The 16,601-nt window shown below is 40.0% G+C and overlaps 1 protein-coding gene across 3 annotated transcripts in view; it reads left to right on the top strand.

Moving 5' to 3' along the window:
- Hivep1 (human immunodeficiency virus type I enhancer binding protein 1) overlaps window positions 1-16,601 on the top strand; it is a 163,795-nt gene that overhangs the window by 3,346 nt on the left and 143,848 nt on the right. For 2 of the 3 annotated variants that reach the window (XM_023712080.1, XM_023712078.1), the window contains exon 2: window positions 2,770-2,912. In XM_023712080.1, the coding sequence (XP_023567848.1) occupies window positions 2,873-2,912 (40 nt within the window). In that variant the 5' untranslated portion in view covers window positions 2,770-2,872. Of the gene's footprint in view, window positions 1-44; window positions 121-2,769; window positions 2,913-16,601 lie in introns of those variants that run through there. The other variant, XM_023712079.1, reaches the window with a different exon arrangement.

Raw genomic sequence — 16,601 nt, 5'->3', positions numbered from 1 at the left:
CGCGCGTGTGCGTGGCGCCGCCGACCTTGCAGGGGGTGGCTGCGCGCGGGTGTCACTCGCCACTTCCAGGCGCCCGGCCGCGCGCGAGCGGCCCGAGCCGCGGTGCCGCGAGCCCAGCAGGTACGGAGCGACCCCGCGATCCAGCCGCAGACGCTGCGCGAGGGCGGGGGTGAGAGAGACCAGGCCGCGCTGCCCGAGCTCCCGGCTTTGTGGCTCGCTTTCCTTCTCGAGCTCTGCTCCAAGTGCCTGTTTGCTCGCGGCCACCTGGGTAGTTTCTTTCCGGGTTGGGCTAGGTTGGGAGCGCGCGCCTGCCGCTGCTGGGCAGGGGGCGCAGGTCGGGGCGCGGGGCGCGGGCGGGAGTTGCGGCCCGGGAAGGGGAGGGGGCGGCAGGCGCGCCGGCGGCGAGGAGGAGTCTTGGGGCCGCCGCGTCCGCTCGCCTCATTTCGTCCTCCGCCTCCTCCTGCTCTCCGCAGCCACTCCAGGCTGCTTCACGAGCTGGCACTTCGTTGCCCCCTCCTCCTGGCATTCGAAGCGCTTTGTTCAGTGCAGCGTTGCAGAGGGGTTTTCCCAGGCTCCGCCCTCCACATTCATTCATGTTTTTCTCCTTGCAACTGTCTTTACACTTTTTCATCGTGTCCTGTTTTTGCTCCATGTAGTATTTATTTTGTGCTTGTGAAGGAGCGGTCTATCCCTCGCGTTAGTCACTACAGTGCTTTGGAAATAACCACTTCCCCCCGCAAGGACTTAAATGTGGAATGGACAGCTAGGGACAGTGGGTAGGCAGGGAACCGGGCAGCGGAAAGCCGTTACGGATTGGCAATTTGCATATTTTACATTTATGCCCCTGCTCGGGTAACATCACATGATTGGATTACAAATTGGAGTTCATGATTTTAAAACTTCATAATACAGTGATCATTTAAAAGTCCTAGCAAGAAATGGAGCTGAGTATGCAAAGGATGTATTTGACTCTGATGTCTTTAAAATCGCTGTTGAATCAGAACCTCCCTAGATCATATAGTGGATGCTTCTTCAGTGAAGGAGTGGGGGGAGCCATATCATTTTTTAAGCACAGTGTTTATTTTTTTTGAGCATAGAGTGAAACATACATAGTATTGGCCATCATATTTTGTATTTTTCCTCCTGCTGCTTACAATTGCGAGTATATTTTGCTATGTCGACAGAGCTGTATGAGGAATGAAATACAGAGGTTAGCTGTAGTCCTCTTGGGTAAAATGAAACCATAAATTTCGAAAACCTCAGTAGAATATTAGGTTTGTTCTTTTCTGTATAGGCTTTCTTGAGAATTAATGTTTCAGTTTTTGTTTTTCTTTTTTCTTTCTTCCCCCGGGTAAAGCTTCTACATTGTTTAGTCCTTATACCGACCTTCTAAAGTGGCTAATATTCCTAGTTTTACAGTTGGGAATCTGATCTTTACAGAGGTTAAGTACCGGAATAAGGCCACACAGTGTGGGGTAAAACCTGGCTTGAATCCAGGCTACTTTGATACCAAAGTATGTAGCCAGGCAGTCCTTTGGAAGAAACAAATTCTAGAGTAGGTTACCTTCTCTAAGGAAGTAAACACTGAGAAAAACTGAGGTACTACATTCTTTTTAATTGCTGATCTTAGGCAAGTTACTTAACTTTCCTCAAAGCCGGTTGGGGTTGTTTTGTTTTGGTTTTCTCTATAAAATGGAACATGAAATCTGCTTTCCTCAGTTATTTGGATTAAATTAGACACTATGTAGAAAGTTACAGAGGTACCTAGGGGGTCAGTAAACTCTTTTTTGCATAGTAATGGATACAGTGACAAGTTTTCGCCAAAGCAATTTCATTTTCTATTTTTGTGTGTTTAGTGATTAAACATTGTTTCATATTTAGTGCCAGGTTAATGGGCTTTGCTTATCAGCTTTATTGTAGAAATTTAAAACTCATATTTTAGCTCTGGGATCCCTTTGAAAGAATCCTGTGGCTCAGGGAGAAAAGAGGTGGTTTAGTTTAAGATAATTGTCAGCTCAGCATATTGTATTTCGCATCACGTTTTAAAAATGCATGGTTCAGGGCAGCCTAGGTTCTGCTGCAGTAACAAATAACTCATAAACCTCTGTGACTTAAAGCAACCAAGGACTGTTTCTTGTTTTTGCTTTGTGACCATGGTGTTGTTAGGAGTTCAATCCTTGAGTTGTGGTCAGAATTGCTACCTGGAAGGTGCTGGTCCTGTGTCAGAGGGGGCACAATTTTGTAGTCCTTTTGTTCTGATGCCTGAATGCTTTAGCTTGGAAGAGAAGCATGTCTCTCTTCTACTCACAAGTCATTAGCTAGAACTGGCTGCCTGTTGCACCTTAGCACAGGGAAGGGAAGAAAGCGCAGTTTTACCCTGAGTCTGGAAGGGAGGATGATTAATGGGGAGCAGCCATAATCCCAATAACTAAACCCTAGGGTAAGCTGGCCCGCTTGTGCACCACTCTTACGAATGGGCAAATGGACTGCATGCAGCCTAACCCTTTTGTAGCCTGACCAGCCTAGCTGGTAAAGTTATTTTAAAACACAAAGCGAACTTTTCACTCTGATAGGGACAGTGATTTCCTTTTAATGTTTTCTTAGTGAGAAGGCCCAGATATTGGCAAGACAGCTATCTTGTATTTAATTAAGTAAGTAAGGTTTTGCCCAGCTTGGTTTTTACTTAAGTTAGATGGTGTTCTAAGCTGTAACTTTTAAAGTATGTGTTTCTTTGAAGGTAATAAAATGTTTCTTTATTTCCATTTTTAGCACGTGGATTAATTGATGTACATTGTGTTTATGGAGCCACGTTTTTGTGACCTGCTCTTCAAGCTGTTTCTGAGAAGAAAAAGGAGCTCTTGAATCTGAGAAGATGCCTCGAACGAAACAGATTCATCCCAGAAATCTAAGAGGTAGGGTTCTGCTTTGTTAGAAGTAAGGCTTATAACACATCTCACAGTAAAATACATCTTTGGTGCCAGGAATGGGAGGTCATGAGATACTTACCCTGCTTCGTGGCCAGCCCTTGTTCTCATTTGTTTCTACTTGCCCTGAGCAGTTCCTATCTCATAGAAGATACTTGGTGAGCCCTAGCCATTCATGGGTGTTCTTAAAAATTGAGATTAATTATTTCTTAACAAGGCTTCTTCAGATTGAAGAATCTGAAGTGAATGGTTGAAAATACACCCGACTGAATTTTATGTGTAGGTTTACATCTTTTTCTATACATTTTTGGAGAAATATTTCTGTATTGCACTGTAAGATACATTACAAAGACAAAAAGTGAAGGTGGGTAACTTAATATAGAAGATATGCTTAGGATGTGTGAGGCCCTGGATTCAATCTCCAGTACCAAACAAAAAAGGAAACAAAACAAACAGGAAAAAATGTATGTGACAGCACATTTTATTTTATTTTTGTGGTACTGGGGATAACAGCACATTTTATACAAAGACTGAAAAAGGAATTTTTTTTCTTAAATGTGAAGAGATACTTCAATTTTATAAAAATAAGCATACTTTGTTTTAAAAGATTTGCATTATCCCAATGTATTCTATCATTTGGGAGGGCAATTGTCTTTTATATTTAACTTTAGTAGGTAACAACATGGAATTATAAAGAGTGGTTAAAGCAAATAATTCCAGAATTGTTTTGCGGAATAGATTTTATGGTTTTATGAAATACAGTCATGTGTCACCTAACGGTTGGGCCTCGGTCTGGGTAACGTGCTGTTAGGTGGTTTCAGGGTTGTGTAGAGGTCATAGAGTGTACTGACTCAGCCCTCCATGCTTAGCCTGCAGCAGAATGAGGCACAGCATCTCGCGCTCCTACTTTGCAGAAGTATGCACCTGGTTACTATACTGAATCCTGTAGGTGATTGGAACACAAAGGGAAGTATTTGCGTGTCTAAACATAGAAAAGTTAGAGTAAGAATGTGATAGAAAAGATAAAAAAAGTGGTGCACCTTTCTTACCATGAATGGAGCTTGCAGGACGGAAGTTGTTCTGAGTGAGTCAGTAGATGAGTGGGAGTGACTACAGAGGCCCAAGTGCTTGGCCAAGCACTACTCCAGGCTCCTGAACTCAGGATGAAAAGTGTCACTTTCTTCAGGGGCAAAGTAACGTTTGCTTACTGTAACAGTTTTACTGTATAAATTAAAAAGTAATTTTGATGCTTAGTGCTTAGCTTACAACATGAATTCTACAGTTGTACAAAAATTGCTTTCCTTGATATACTTACTCTGTAAACATTTAAATCATAATTTGTTTTCTTTTTTAAGCTTCATTTTTTAAAAACAGACAAAAAGTACATTGGCTTAGTCCAGTACACGGCTCTTACCAAGTCCCTGACTTCCTCCTCTGTATTTTGTCCCCTTGGCTCCTGAGGGATAATAACATGGATGCAGCTGTCATTTCAAGTGCCTTTTGCTGGAATCCCCCCCTCAAGGACCTGTCTGAAGTTGTTTTACAATTAACTTTTTTTTTTTTAATAAGTAGAAATAGGGCTGGGGAGATGGCTTGGTGGTCCAAGCGCAGGGACCCGGCTTCAGTCCATGCTGGCCTCGGAACCCTGGGTGTGCCGTGTGGGCCCTGGAATTGTGTGTGGTGGTGCATACCTGTAATCCCAGCCAAAGGAGGCTGAGACAGGAGGGTCACTACGAGTCTGAGCTGCATAGTGAGACCCTGTACCAAATACATACATACACACATAAAAGATTTTTTTAAGAATTAAAATAAAGTAGAAGTAAACTATAGTGATACAGCATAGGAAATATAGAACTGAACAGCATAGTTATTTGCTAGTGTGTATTGCTGTATGTGTCCAACTTTAACATGACTGGCCACACAGTAGGTTATGTTCTAGGGTCTTGGTGCTGAGCCTGTGGTGTGTGTCTCATAGCCGGTGTTGATTCTCATTGAACGATCTTCATGTTGAATCTGAACTTTATAAAGCAGAGACTTTGTCTGATTTACTACAAGTAGGTGAAGTGTCACTGAAGTTGGTCTCTAGAGCACTGACTCCTGCTTTTAGGGTTTATCTCTCCAGAGGGTGCTGTGCTCCAGTTTGCATAGAACATTTGTTGAAAGAATGAGTACACTCAGGCTAAGGCTTACAGTGGTTTGTTTTGCTTGGACCTATACAAGACATGTCTCATACAACTAGAAATGAGATGGGGCAGATCAGAAAAGCATACCAGGAATCACAGCCCAGATCCCCACATTATGGCTGTGATGGGCGGAGGTCACTCAAAACCCATCACTTCCCTTTAGGCCTCCATGGAAAATAGTCTGGGAAGGGTATCTGTCTTGTACTTGGTTATTAAATATTTAAGAGTGAAACCTTAGAAAAATCTTAAATGTTTATTAATCTTCCAATGCCGTCTTAACTCTTAAAATATAATCTTTCTTTGATTTATTATTGGTTCTTTGGGCAGGCAAGGTAGCTCAATGGACTAAGCGCCTGCCTAGGCAAGTAAGCACAGACACAGGGGTTTGATTCCCAGAAGCACATTCTGTGCTGGCCCCTCCCCTAGGCATGCTGAGCAGGCCACTGAGACCCGGCATGGTGGTGCACGCCTATAATCCTGGCCCTGCGGAGGCTGAAAACAGGAGGATCACTAGGAGTCCCAGCTGTAAAGTGAGACACTGTACCAAATACATTAAAAAAAAAAAAAAAAAAAAGAAGCTTTATTGGTTCTTCAGCTAGAGTGGGTATGTCCCTGTGGGTGTGCAGAGCTATAAAATATCATTGTTTTTCTGGACTGGGAATTTTACTTGGGGAAAACATGCATGTGTCAGTGTGAGTATATGTGTACAGGTATACACGCACAGATATTAATATATTAGGTAAGTATGAGAAACACAGTGCCGAGATTTATCATGGGTAAATCTACAGGATTTGCATGGATTTTAAAATTGAGCACAGGTTGTGTTCTCCCAAAGAGGAAGAGTTTTCTGTATTCTTAGAGGTTCTTCAGTAGAAAAGTGTGAGACTTGATACCTTTAGGTAGGAAGTAAATTTGGGGTATACTTGAAACTGATGTAGACCTGGTGGGGGTTGTGTCTACTGTGCATGACTCTGGTGCAGTGAAACTCAGTCTCTTGCCCTTGGCCAAACGAAAAACCCAGACAGTACCTTTGCTTCCCTGGAGCCTGTTCACACAGTGTGGGGTTGGGGGCAGTGGCAAGTTCTAAGAACAGTCCATCCTCTGAAGTTAAACAGGAATTTTGGAAAGGTAGGAGAGAAACACATTATGTTTGGAAGAAAGGCTTGGTCTGTTGTCCGGGATTGCCCGAAGAAGGGTCTCTAGCTGTGGTACATCAAACATCCACTCCCACACCCCCACTTCACCAATTGCTTCTTGGTGAAGCAGCTCCGCATGGTGCCATCTTGCTCAGCAGTCGTTCTTTATTGATGGCTCCTTTGGAGAGGGGTGGTCTCCCTGGCCTTCCTGAGTCTTTGCTTGGACTCTTGGGTATTATGGAACAAAGAAACCATTGACTTGCTGGGAGGTTCTGTGCCAGTCATACCAGCATAAAGGGCTGTTTTTGTCTGTTTGTTTTGAGACAGGGTCTCCCTGTATAATTCAGGTTTGTCTTGAACTCACTGTGTAGCCAAGGGTGGCCTTGAACTAACAGCAGTCTTCTTGCTTCAGCCTCCGAAAAGCTGGGATTATAGTTGTATAGTGCCACTCCCAGCTAATGGGCTGTTTTCTGTGGTTTTTTTTTTTTGTATGTGTGATTCTGTTATTATGTGAATGTCTCAAATCTTGGGGGAAAAAGAGGGTTTACCCATTTCGTTGCACGTCTTGCCCCTCTCCATTTCCATTATGTTTTCTTACGCTGTGTGGCAAATGTCTCTGTCAAAAATTTTACCTCTTCATATTTTCCCTTTCTACCTTTTATCTTTTCCCTTTATCAAAATCTCTTGCTCCTTTACAAACGTGAGGCTTGTTTTTATGTGTATGTGTGTCTTACTGTGCTTATGATCCTGCATCCTGATTGCTCTTCACAGATCTCCCACTGTAGCTGGACTATAAATTGATGGAGACTATTTTGGTCATCTGTGTCCAACAGAGGACTGTTTAGATGTGTTAGCTTTTTACCAAACTGGAAGGTTATGATGATTTGTTGTCATGAAACTTGTTTATCTTTTTGAACCGGAAATAGAAATGCTTCTTTTGATGTTTGATAAGAAATCTTAATCTCTGCTTAAGAAACTAGTGATGAAACAAAATTTTAATTGCCTGGGCAGAAAAACCAAGTGGTTTTATTATTTAGGTTGAGAATGAAGTTTTATCATAGAATTCCTGAAGGTATCCCTTTGATACGTTAATTGGTATGAAAGCAGAGTTTGGCTTCAGGCTACACCAGACCTGCTCTGTGGTCTTGGGGACTCCTGGAAGGTTAGTTTCCTTGTGAAGTGCAGATATTGTGTGAAGACTGGATACTGTGGCAGCTAACACAGGGAAATGAGGAGCGGTAGAACTTTGTGAAAACACTGGTTTATTTCAAGCTCATGGGTTTTGTGTGCTTCATAAACCCAGGAAATAGAGGAACACCCACGTAAAACCTTCTGCTGCAGTTTTTGCTGCACAAGGAGACTGACACTTGTTCAGTGTTGGTTACTGACACATTCCAGTGTTGTCCTGACTGCTCAGGGATTGGGAATGTGGGGCTGCAAGGTCTGCAGAAGAGACTGAGAGAAGTTTTCCTCAGGTTGCTACCTCGTCATGCTTCCAGTTAAACTCACTCAAACTTTGTCTTGTTTTTGACAGTGTGTAATGAGCAGAGTGTTTTCTAACTCCATCTAGATCTCAGGAAACTGAGGACTTCGTTTTATTATATTAAACTGCTATAACGTGTTTTGACATCATAGCTCAAGTGGAATTAAGTGAAGTGCTGGGTTTGAATTCTGAGATGAGTACTATCTCTTAGCTCCTCTTCCACTCTTATTTCAAATAAGAGAAACCCACCTGGTTTGTAGCATTCATTTAAGATCAATGTTTCCATTTGCTATCAATTTGTGGGCTTATCTTGCTTTTTTTTTTTTTTTTTGCATTTTAGGGAAGGGTCTACAGGATGTTCAGCGCCTCACAGCAAAGTTTTTTTGCTGATCACAGACACATACACACACACATACATTTATAGATACAAAGCCACTGATATTACTAGGAGTTAATATTATTTAGTTTGAATAGTATTAACATTAGAATAGATTTAGTATGGCAAACCTATTCCTGTTTTTTGGTAGATAATTGTTTTTTAGCTCATGTTGAGAGCTTATTTGATGCATTTTTGAATGCTTATTAACATTAGCCAAATGCTTTTTAAATTTTGAAAACAAATATAGAATGTAATAGTATGATTAACCAAAGTAGTGATTTTATTTTAGAATGTCTTTGTACAAAATATGTTCTGGTGAGGTATATTCTTATCTTACTGTAGAATAGAAAGATACATAATGTGCATAAAATCCGTTATATGAAAACATTTTTTAAGCTCCAAATTTAGAATGCAGCATTTTGAACAAATCTGGGCTAAAGTTGTTTTTTGTAGTACATAGAAAAATATTTTCTGAATAAATTCCTTAATTTTCATTGACATTTAATACTTTTAATATATAAGTATTCTTTTGAATGTGATATTTTGCATGTTAATAATTGCTAATTGTAAAAGATAAGTAGTATTACTGTTAGCCATTGTTGACTAAGCACCAAAACCTATAATCAAATAGAGCTCTTCTCAAAATTTTTTGACAAAAGTCATTTTTATTAAAAAGATAGTAGAGACAGGCAAAATCACTGTGGAAATTCCTCAAAAAACTAGGATTAAAAGTCCTATTCAACCCAGCTCTTCAATATATTTCTGGGTATTTTTCCAGAAGAATTGAAAATGTCATTCTGTAGTAATATGTATGCACATGTTTATAGCAGCACCATTAGAATCAAACCTTGGAGTCAACCCAAAAGCCCAGCAGTCAAGGAATGGATAAAAAAGATGTATTTTTGTGCAATGGAGTACTACTCAGCTATAAAAAAGATAAATTCAAGGTATTTGTAGGTAAATGGGTACAACTGGAGACCATACTTATCAGTGAAATAAACCAGACTCATACATGTGAACACCACATTATCTCCTTCGTATAAGAAATGGAAAGAGTAAAGAAGATTCAAAAGGTTAAGTAGATATTGTGAAAGAGAAAGACACTGCTCAAGAGGAAAGAACAACTAGGAAGGGGGAAAGGAGAAAAGAGGGCAAGGAAAATTGAAACAAAAAATACACACATGCACATACACGATAGCTAACGTAATTGTACTACTAATTTGTATTAGTTTGTAGAAAGCAACATTGAATTCTTTTTTATTTAATTTTTTTGTGGAACTGGTGATTGAACTCAGGCCCTTGCACTTGCCAGGGAAGTGATTATACCACTGAGCTGTCTCCCCGGCCCAATGCTTATGTTTTTTGATCAGTTTTGCATGACTATATTTGGTAATCTGCCCAACTACTTTTTTTTTAAAAAAAGATTTATTTATTTATTTGGTTCAGGGTCTTGCCACACAGCTCAGGCTCATAGTGATCATCCTGTGTCAGCCTCTCCAGTGCTGGGATTATTATTATTATTATTATTATTTTTTTTTTTGGCAGAACCGGGGATTAAACTCAGGCCCTTGCGCTTGCCAAGGAAGCACTTATTTCACTGAGCCATCTCCCCGGCTCCAGTGAATGAATTTTATTTTTTTATTTTATTTTATTTTTATTTATTTTTTTTATTTTTCAACAAATAATACACTGCATATATTCTTCTTAGTGGTTAATTGCTGTACAAGATGCGGACTTGTGATCCTATTTACAAACACCATTAGAACAAATCATTCTATTCATTAACAGAATGTAACTATATATCTATCCCAACCACTTTGAATACACAGATACAAAATGGACATTCATCTGTATACCCCATTTTTTCTAAGTTCCATTATTGAATATTATAGGTGTGTAAACTCAGCAAAATATTCTAAAAGAGTCCAGTAGCCCATAATAGCATTGGGTCTTCTGTTTAACTGGCAATGTCAGAAATCAGTGCTGGGATTATATATGTGCACGACCATACCCAGTTTCAGTGGCTGGCAGGTTATGCGGTACTGGGGATTGAACCTGGGTCCTTGTGATTGCCAGGCATGTGCTAGACCGCTGAGCTACCTACTTGGCCCCTGTGCAGCTACTTTGAAGATAACAATATGCAATGTAATAACAGTTATTAATTTTCTATCATCTTGTTTTGAAATTCTGTATCTTATTTATTTATTGTCTCTTAAAAAATATACTGGAGCATTGAGCTATTTTAGGCTTATTTTTAGTCCATGGTTGCATTTGTTTTGACTTTTTTAAGTGAAAAGTTTAGAGAAGTTCTTTTTTTTTTTGTTTCCTTTTTCATCTTTAAGTTGTTTTGAGAAATTCTGCGTGATGAATTTCATTCTAGAAGGTTTTCTAAGACTGGTGTTGTCCAGAAGTAGTCACAAAACATAGCTGGTATTATAGCTCAGTGATGGGGCACTTGCCTAGCAAGTCTAACGATCTGGGTGCCATCTCTACGTTCTAAAAAAAGTTAAAATAGAAGTTTATATAAAGTATAAGTAGTTAGCTACTGTTTAACTGGAATCACTGTAAATAACATAGGAATCCCTAAGCATGAAATGAAGACATGGTCGTCTGAAGAGTTACACTCATTTAATTGATACAGAGTTGAATTTTTATTGTGCTTAGGTGTATCTGTGTCTAAATGACTAGTATTTACTTATTTTTCAAATCTTTTAGATTTGCCATTGAAGAAAAAGATTAGCTCTGCATGTCACTGCCTAACAGTGAATAAGAATGCCCTGTACTTCTGTAGAGAATTGCTGTGGATTGAATTCTAGGGAGACTGAGAACTATTGCTTTATTTTTTCCCTTCGGAGCCAGGAATTGAACTCAGGCCCTTGTGCTTGCCAGGCAAGCGCTTCTTCTATTGAGCTGTCTCCCCAGCTCTGAGAACTGCTGCTTTAACATGTGAGTCTACTGCTGGCAAGTAGGGAATTCACATATTACTGAATTCATATTTGGTCCAGAAGGAGTCCCACATGTTATGGTTCTAAGGTGAAGGTAGGGCCTTCAGCGTTATGGTGGTCTTGCTCAAAACATTCAGTTTCTCTTTATCTTCTAATGCCAAAATTGATTGTTTCTACCCAAAAGGCCTGGCTTATTGCTGAACCAGCTGTTTTGCCAGAAAGAATACTGTTGCTTTTCTAATTGTACTGTCTTCATTGGTCACCACTATGTTGAACTCAGAATGGTAGAGTAATATTAATAGCAGTCTGTTTTCAACACAGTAGGTCACACTATGTTGGACACCTTGTAACAGATGTTCTTCAGCCTATGTTTAAAGCAGTGTTTTTTGAAAGCAAACCCTAGGAGAAAATTCTTCTCTTGTGAGTAGATGGCTGGGGTTTGAGCGTAGAACAAGTGTGATACTTTCTCAGCACACTGCAAACATTAGACTTTGTGCTTAAATAGGAACATAGTTGTACTTCTGTTCTGTCTGAATTCTCAGTATTCTCAACTACACTTACTCTATTATCCTAATGATTCTTTATTTCTGTCACATTAGGGGTTGTAGGAAGGGAGCCGGTAGAGGAAAAGATACTTTTTTTTTTTTTTTATGAGCAGAATATATTTATTGAAAGAAGGCTCCTGTCCAAGACAGTGACAGGAGGGGAGGAAAGATACTTTTGTGTTCAGGTTCTTCTGCTTGATTCTGTCTGTTTTAATACTTAATGTGGGGGCCGGGAAGATGGCTCAGTGGAATAAGCGCTTCTGTGGCAAGTGCAAGGGCCTGAGTTCAATCCCCCGTTCCGCAAAAAAAAAAAAAAAACCCAAAAAAAACAACTTAATGTGGAAGAATAGACTCAGTTGAATTTGTAATAACTCTTTGAGTAGAGAAATATTTTTGAAAGCAGTGTCTCTCGCGACACATTGAATCATTACCCTCTTTATTTTGGTGCATACCAATGGGAGCATGTAGCCCACGTACAACGTGAGAATCAGTAACTGTTCATGTGTTTGCTTTCCCAGTGACAGGAAGGGCATTTGATGATGATCAAACATATTGGAAACGAAAGACCACAATGGCTGTCCTTCTGAGGAAGGACAGATTTGGATTTTTGCGATCCTGCTTCATGTATTGAATATGTTGTAGAATTTAGTAGCTCTGTCCCTATCTTCTAGAAAATTTATAGTTGAGGACATAAAGATTATAATGGCTTACACATGAAAATTAAGACAGCTGTGCAAATATTTGACAAAATACAAGTAAATATTCAACTACCACGTAGAAAGAGATGTATGGCTACATAGCTGGTGATAGAAAGCCTTTTTTGGTCTTCTAGATGTTGATAGTGTAAATTGATCTGCTATGCTTTGATGGAACAAATGCCAGATGAGTGAGAAGTTACATGTTCAGCATTCATGTTACATCTTGGAAGAGCTAGAGTTTGCATTAACCTTGTGTTTTATGATACATTCTTTCATAGAAAAAGAACCTTTTTTAGTCTTCAGACAGTAATTTACTGCCTTACTCATGCTACTGTAAAATGTATGACTTTATTATGATATGATGTGTATGTAATAAAACCCACCTAGTGTAAGTGCAATTCAATGATAGTAGTAAAGACAGCAAGCAATAGGTTGTGGACAACCTTTACCACAATCTAATTTTAGAGCGTGCCTGCCAACCCCAAAATTGCCTTGAGCCCGTTTGCAGCTGGTCCACACTCCCGTTCTCAGCATCTGCTTCTCTGCTTCCTGGCTTTTTACCTTCTATAGAAATTTAATGTAGAATTACCCGTCTATAGTTTTTACATTTAACTTTCATTTAGTATGAGGTCTGTCTTCACTGTAGCATGTATCAGGATTTTCATTACCTTTTATTGCTAAGTAATACTCTTTTATATCAATATTGCACCATATTTATTGGTCAGTTTGGATTGTTCTAGTAGTATGAATAGTGTTACTATAAGCCAGTCACTTTCAAGTCTGCAGTCGGGTAGAGTTCTCAGAAATTTTTGGCCTGGTAGTTGTTATTGTCTTTTTTACCTGCTGATTTTCTAGAATCTGACTGGTGAAGAGTTTTGCTTGGTGTATGTTTTCCTGTCCTTTTACTTTGAAGTTTTCTTTTGTATAGATTATATTATGTCATTACTGAACAGCATGTTGTTGTCATTGCTTTGTCTTACAGCCTCACAGTCTTTTATTTGGGTCTCTGTAATGCAATTAGCGGTGTTCTTGGGTCTGCCATTTTGCTATTTTTTTCTATTTGCTTCATACTTTTTGTTCCTTTCTGCCTTACTCGTGGCTATCTTTTGTTTACTTTTTAAACTTTTTATTTCTGTGGCCTTTTTTTATTTACTACTTTTACATAGTTATTGCTTTAGAGATTATACATTTTAATGTATGACTACTTGAGAATACTGACTGAATTTAGATAAAACACTCAAACTTTGCTTGGGGTCTCCCTTTTTCCTCTTTTATGCCAGTATTTATGATTGATTCTTATGTTATAAAGGTGTGTGCGCAGTGTTAAATTACTGCTTTATGTGGCCTTGTTTTTTTTAACAATTTTAAAAGGAGTGAAAAAATATTAATAGAGTCTTATAACTCAGTACTGGCACTTTTCTCTTTTTACTGTGGAATAAAGTTGTCATCCTGTGCCCTTTGCCTTCAGTCTGAAGGATTTATATAGCCTTTGTGATAAGGCAGGTCTTGTTACAACCAAGTGTCTTCAAAAAAAATTTTTTTTTAAAATTTTTATTTATTTGGTGCAGGGTCTCGGTGTGCAGCTTGGACTCATAGTGATCCTCTTGTCTCAACTCCCCAGTGCGGGGATTACAGGCGTGTGCCACCACACCCCGTTGCAGGGCCAGCACGGCCCGGGGCCGGCATGACATGCAGTACTGGGGAGTCCTTGCGCTTGCCAGGCAGGCACTTCAGACTGCTGAGCTATCTCCCGAGCCCTTGCTCTTACTTGTCTGTACTCTGATCATTTTACTGTCTTCCAGCCTGTTATTTCTCAGGAGAAGTCAGTTGTTTATTGTGGTGGTCTTTTTTTTCTCTTCCCCATGTGTGAGATGAATGGTTTCTTGTATGGTGCTTTTATGCTTATTTGCTCCTTATCTTTTAACATATTGAATATGATGTGTTAGAATCTCTCTGTTTTGTTGAGAGATTTGTTGAAGCCTTTGCGTAGATTGCCATTTCTGTGTTCTTCAAATCTGAGGGAATATTGGCTATCTTTTCTTCAAGTTTTTTGTTTGTTTTGTTTTTTGTCTCTTGTTTTTCTCCTGTCACATATACTGTCATCCCTTGCTCTCTGAGGATTGGTTCCAGGACTCCCATCTGGTACCTGGATCTGCAGATGTTGAAGTTGTTTATGAAAAATGATGCACCTACACATATCCTTCCATGTACTTAATTGTAATACTTAATGCAGTGTGAGTGCTGTAAAGGTAGTTGCTGTACTGTATTTAGGGAATTACAAGAAAAGCCTGCATGTGTTCAGTATAGCTACAGTTCTTTTTTTTTTTTTAATCTGAGGTTGATTGTGGATGCAGAGGACTGACTGACTGGATGTTGGTATGTGTTTGTTGTTTCTCTGGTCTCTGAGGCACTGTTCATATTTCTTCCATCTCTTTTCTCTTTATTCCTCAGATTGGAAAATTTCTGTCGAATGGTACTGATTTTTGTGCCAACTCCAATTTAATGTTGAGCTCCTCTGGTAGATTTTTAATTTAATTTGTTACACTTTTTTGCTCCAGATTTTTTTTTTTTTAATATTCAGTCTCTTTTTGAGAGTCTTATTATTATATATATGTTAGTAGTTATTTAAGTGTGCTTTCTTTTAGTGTTTTAAACATCTGTGTCCATATAACAGTTCTGCTGAAGCTTTAATCTAGTAAATGCAGCAGCTGCTGGCTGCTTCCCCACCCCCAAGCCTGCGTTATTCTTTGTTTCTTTTAATATTTCCAGGTTTGTTGTTGAATACTTAGCATTTCAGAGAGTGGATTATAGCAACTTCTGATTCCTATTCTTTGATGTGTTGTTTCTTGTTGTTTTATAACTTGTGGGGACCCAAACTATGAAGGCTGTATCTTTGATACTGTATGGCTGCTGATGTCTCTGCTTTGTTTTTTGTATTTGTTGTTTGCTTTTGTTTCCTTTTTTACTTAAAGCCTAACTTTGAAGGATCAGGTTGTATAATTTTATGTTTACCCAAAGAATGGTCAAAGACTGATTGCGAGTCAGTCAAGCTTTCAGTTGTCACTGGTGATGCGAACATGGGCTGGTTCACTTCCAAGTTACAGGCCCTTCTGGTATCTGTCCTGGCTTTGATGTTCACACCCGTTCCCTTGCATCTTCTTTGCACATGTCTGTGTTGGCCAGGTAAGCACAGGTGCCTCGAACCCACTCCTGTGTCTGGTTGACCATGTTAATGTGGGCGGTTTACCAGTTGCTCCATGGTTGTCTCCTTCTCCAGAGCTTCAAGTTCAGTCCCTGGCCCTTGCTGGAGTCTTGCTTGCTGGTGGAGTTGCCAGGTACTTGACTGTGCTTCCGCATCTAGCAGACCTGGCCTGGCAATGCTGGTGAAGCTTCTGGTTTCACAGCTGCCCCTCTTGGTTGAATTACAGCATTGTCTGAATGGGAGCCAGGGCCAGAAACAGCCTTGGGGAAGGGTGGCAGAGGTCTGCTGTGCTGGTGTAACTTGAAGTCTGGTCCTTTCTATGAAGAAATATTTAGTTTGTGGAGGCTGAGCTGGTGTCTGGAGTATACACAGGGTTGTTCAGGATGGTTCTGTTTGGATTTGTGGTTGTGGCTTAGGAAGAGGATTTGTGAACGCCTTTCTTTGTTCTTGCTGTATTGCCCCTTAATTTGTACTGAGTGTCCCCCTGTGCTGGACATTTTCCTGGTTCCTGAGAACATCAAATTACTCAGTGCATTTTATTTTTTTATTTTTTTATTTTTTAAACATTTATTTATTTAGTGTGTGTGTGGCCAGCTCAGCCCACCAGGGGGCGGGGCTGGCTGGTATGTGGTGCTGGGGGATTGAACCGCGGTCCCTCTGCTTTGCATAGCTTAGCTTGTTCCAAGTAGGTGCTTTAGACCACTGAGCCACCTCACCAGCCCACTCAGTGCATTTTAATATTGTTTTTTATTAAAGCTTACTTGTAGAGACCAATCAAGTTGGCAGAAAATCTAGATGCTGTTTAAAAGATATAAATGAAATAATTGTACCTTTAAGATACTATTGCAAGGGCCAGCCAAATAGCTCAGTGGATTAAAGTACCTGCAAGCAAGTGCAGCAGCCAGGGGTTTGATCCCCGGGCCTGCCATGCCAGCCCCATCCCCAGGGTGCACTGAGTTGGCAATTGAAACTGGGCATGGTGGTGCGTGCCTGTAATCCCAGCTCTTGACGGATCACTGAGTCCAATCTAGTAGTAAGACCCTAAACACCCTGTAGACCCTTCCCTAAACTGACATTTAACAGTGTGTTGTATATATTCAGGAAAC

The sequence above is a fragment of the Octodon degus genome, unplaced genomic scaffold (genome assembly GCF_000260255.1).
Source record: "Octodon degus isolate 3935 unplaced genomic scaffold, OctDeg1.0 scaffold00023, whole genome shotgun sequence".
Classification (NCBI taxonomy): Eukaryota; Metazoa; Chordata; class Mammalia; order Rodentia; family Octodontidae; genus Octodon; species Octodon degus.
The sequence above is the reverse complement of the archived record's forward strand: the minus strand, read 5'-3'. Positions and strand labels throughout refer to the sequence as shown.